A 3,572-nucleotide genomic window follows, 5' to 3' on the forward strand; every position below is an offset into this window, starting at 1 on the left:
TGTTTTTCTCAATTCCACTTATACGGAAAAATTAATTCTGATTCAAAAATCGCTCTAGTTTTGACAAGTTTTTGTTTGTTTATATTGAGGCCGTTTTTGTGTTTTCAGATATGTATTTAATGTTGCTTAATTAATTAAATGTTTTGATGTTTTTCCTGAATTATGACGCGCTATTTCGACATCATGCTGTTTCGTATGCAATGCTTTATTGCCAATTAAGAGAAGACACTATACTGTTTCTTATATCTTGGAACAACGTATCATTATATAATAAGCAATGTTTCGGATATATGTTTTTCATTAGTTCGTGGACTAATCGTTTATATGATTTTTAATTAAATGAACAAGCGTAGAGCAAATAAATTGAAGAACAGTTGATTCTTCAAGCAAAGATATCTATTCTTTCGCACGAAAGGAGTTAAACAGGAGTTTAACAAGTAAGGAGTTTAATCGAGTAAGATGTAGAATTTTAGATCAAATCGAATATGCTCAATAAAATGTTTTTTAAATGCGCGGTCGTAGCTCGTTATTTTAAAGCTCAGATCGTGCTGCTTACGTTAAATCATGGTTAGACAGGATAAATCTGTTTAAGGACAGCAGTTGAAGTTTCTGTGTCTAAGCTGACGTTTCAATGCACTTTTTTTTTGTGGAACACCGCTGCAAAATTGCAAACTTTTGCAGCATTGCCCGGAAAAGTTCACCTAATGGCTAATGCATGCAGTCAGGGCCAGGGCTCAAGGTTATCTGCATGATTAACGAGTTGACAAAAACTTTGCAGACATCAACAGCAGAAAGCTAAAAAAAAAAAACATACATACATACTTGTACATACAAGAAGTCCTGTTTGATAGCCAGAGTCGGACAAGTGAGTAAACTTTTCATTTGCCGTCATTTCAACACAACTGGCACAAATTTCGGGCTCTACACAAATTATTACACTGGAATCCTCAACATTTGTATTCAAAATAAATTTCGTTTTGTGCCCATCCAAGTATTGAGGAATTATTTGGCCCAGCAGGATGTCTCATGGCAAGAAGTTCGACTACAGTAAGAGAATGCACGACTCCATCAAGATAAAGCTACATAAGATTGGTATTTTAGGCCAGATTCGTGGAGAGATGCATGTCAGGGTCCTTGAATTGCTGCGCGACAAGCTCGGCAAGTCCGACAAGCCACTGTGTGGCCATCAACTTACCGATCAAGATGAGCGAGTCCTGTTGCTGAACAAACTGATAATGGAGTATTTAAACTGGTACGGCTATAAGCACACAATGGAAACGTTTTCCATGGAGACAGGCGCCTCGGCACAGCCACCGGAACGTAGACAACTGGAAGCAGACTTGGGCACTGAACTAAGCCTCAAGGGATTGCCAATTCTGCTGGAGTTGTTCCTTAATGTGTACAACAGAAAGCCCAGGCCACAACAACAGTTCCAGCAATCATCCCATCACATCGAGTCGAAAACTAGCGTTGGACAAAAATCGTCAAGTCCCAGGCCAATCAAACTCCACAAATCCACCTCGCCCTACAATCTGATGGCTGGCGAGCTAGCTTCGACACAGCACATTGCTTCAGAGGGCCCAGAGCGTTACCAAGCGGTATGCGAGCGGCTCATCAAGGAACAACTACTTCAAAACGAGCAATCGTCCAAGGTGGACAGCAGTTTGAACAGCATGCAAAGTTTGGTGCAAAGCAAAAGAGCAGATAAACCAAAAGAACAGCGATCAGCAGCCGGAGATGATAGTCAGATACAAGTCTCGCATCATGGTCCAGTCAAGGACAGCGGCAATCAAACCGAATTTCCAAAGGAGCTTGATCACGAAATTGAAAAGGCTCCGCAAACAGTTAATCAAGAGTTACAACAAGAAGTAAGCGACGAAGAAGAAAATGAAAACTCCTACGATTCTGGAAGCTCTGATAGTTCCCACACCGACACAAATGTAACCGATGAGGAGGTGGATGACAGCTACGATAGCGACATGTTTGCAGACGTGCCTGAAGGCCACTACTACGAAGAAATGGAGTCCCCAGAGGAAGCCTATCCGCCCGGATATGGCGAAGAGGGCTGCTATGTAGAGGGGCACTCAAATAGGTCGGAGCTCGAAATTTCCATTACTAGCCAAGCCGATATTTCAACCCAACCCTCTACAAGCGCCCAAGCGCAACGCGCCGCCCATAACGAGGCGAAGGCTAAGGGAGATGGCAAAAGCGTGCAAAGTCTGGATCTGGATCTCTGCAATCTGGTCGACAGTGTCAAGGAAGATGTAAAGGCACATATGAAGGCGGCCAAGCGTGATGCAAAGAGGCAGCAACAACGCTATAATGCTCCGTCCAATCGATTAAGCACTGTCATCAGCACCGTTCAACTGGACAGCGATGAGGATGAAGATGATTATGATAATGAAGATGACGATAATGATGATGATAACCACGAAGATGACGCTGATGCTCGTACTGTTCATAATAATGCTGAGGAAGATGACAGCGAGAGCTTCATGGATCCACAAGATGTGTAAAGCATTTGCTAATATTTGAAAGATTTTAAATGTGATAAATTGTTAAACTATTTTAGAAATTATGTCTCCTAAAATTTTTTGTACTGCATGGATGAGCTTCCAATTAAAATTGAATTCCAAAAACTTTAAAATGCACCTTCTTTAGGATGATAGATGATATAAAGATGACGATGATTACAATAACAATCCCGATGACTATGAAAAACTTTAAAATGTATCTTCTTAAAGATGACGACGATTATGGCATTGAGAGCATCGAGAGCTTCTGATTCAGCTTGAATTTAAAAATAAAATGTACAAACAACAATACCATTGTCTGTATTTAGTATTTTATTATAAAAAGATTGTTTCCTTTTTGCAACAGCTGAACAAAGCGATATAGTAGAAGAATGAAGGTCGCAAGAGGCGTACTAGATGTCTGTCTGCAACACTCTTTAAAATCTTAAGGAATTGCCTGTTATTCAGGCAACAATTTATTTGCTTCAACTGTTTAGTACATTGTTATTTTTAAATTCCATTAAACAAACCTATAGCCCCCTTTAACATCTTTCAATCTTCATCACTCACTCGCCGGCTCAACATCTCAGTCTCCATCGGCCTAATTAATTGATGGAAGATGCCAGTATCAATAAGCAGGATCAATGTGTATAGTCATTGTTGTTGCTGTCGCCTTGACTTGCTTGCTGTCATATCATAGGACCTTCCGACACAACTGCTTGCCACTGTCATAATATTGACTCATTGGTCCTGTAATTAATGGTGTTAAGACTCGCACGCCATTTTAATGCAATTCAATTGACAGTCAACATCCGTTTTGCGTTTGCTGCGTTTCCGTCTCTCTGATATTGATTTCAATTAAAACGATGTAAAATAGCCCCTCACTCTAGATATTGATGACATTAATTGCTGCCTGGAGAGAGTTTCTATGTGTGTGTGTGTGTGTGTGTGTGTGTATGTGTGTGTGTGTATATGTGTGTGTGTGGAATATTGAGCAGATTCGCTTCTAAAATAAAATAACAAATAGAAAAGTAAGATGTAAGTGATTTAGATTACATT

The 3,572-nt window shown here is 40.1% G+C and overlaps 1 protein-coding gene across 1 annotated transcript; it reads left to right on the forward strand.

Moving 5' to 3' along the window:
- The first annotated feature begins 928 nt into the window (after positions 1–928).
- Positions 929–2,647, forward strand: LOC115624075 (protein starmaker). Its single transcript, XM_030518664.1, has 2 exons — positions 929–1,047; positions 1,102–2,647. The coding sequence occupies exons 1-2, from the start codon at positions 1,020–1,022 to the stop codon at positions 2,514–2,516; spliced, it is 1,443 nt and encodes a 480-aa protein (XP_030374524.1). The 5' UTR covers positions 929–1,019; the 3' UTR covers positions 2,517–2,647.
- Positions 2,648–3,572: the final 925 nt, after the last annotated feature.

The sequence above is a fragment of the Scaptodrosophila lebanonensis genome, unplaced genomic scaffold, assembly GCF_003285725.1.
Source record: "Scaptodrosophila lebanonensis strain 11010-0011.00,11010-0021.00 unplaced genomic scaffold, SlebRS2 tig00000053-arrow-pilon, whole genome shotgun sequence".
In the NCBI taxonomy this organism is placed as follows: domain Eukaryota; kingdom Metazoa; phylum Arthropoda; class Insecta; order Diptera; family Drosophilidae; genus Scaptodrosophila; species Scaptodrosophila lebanonensis.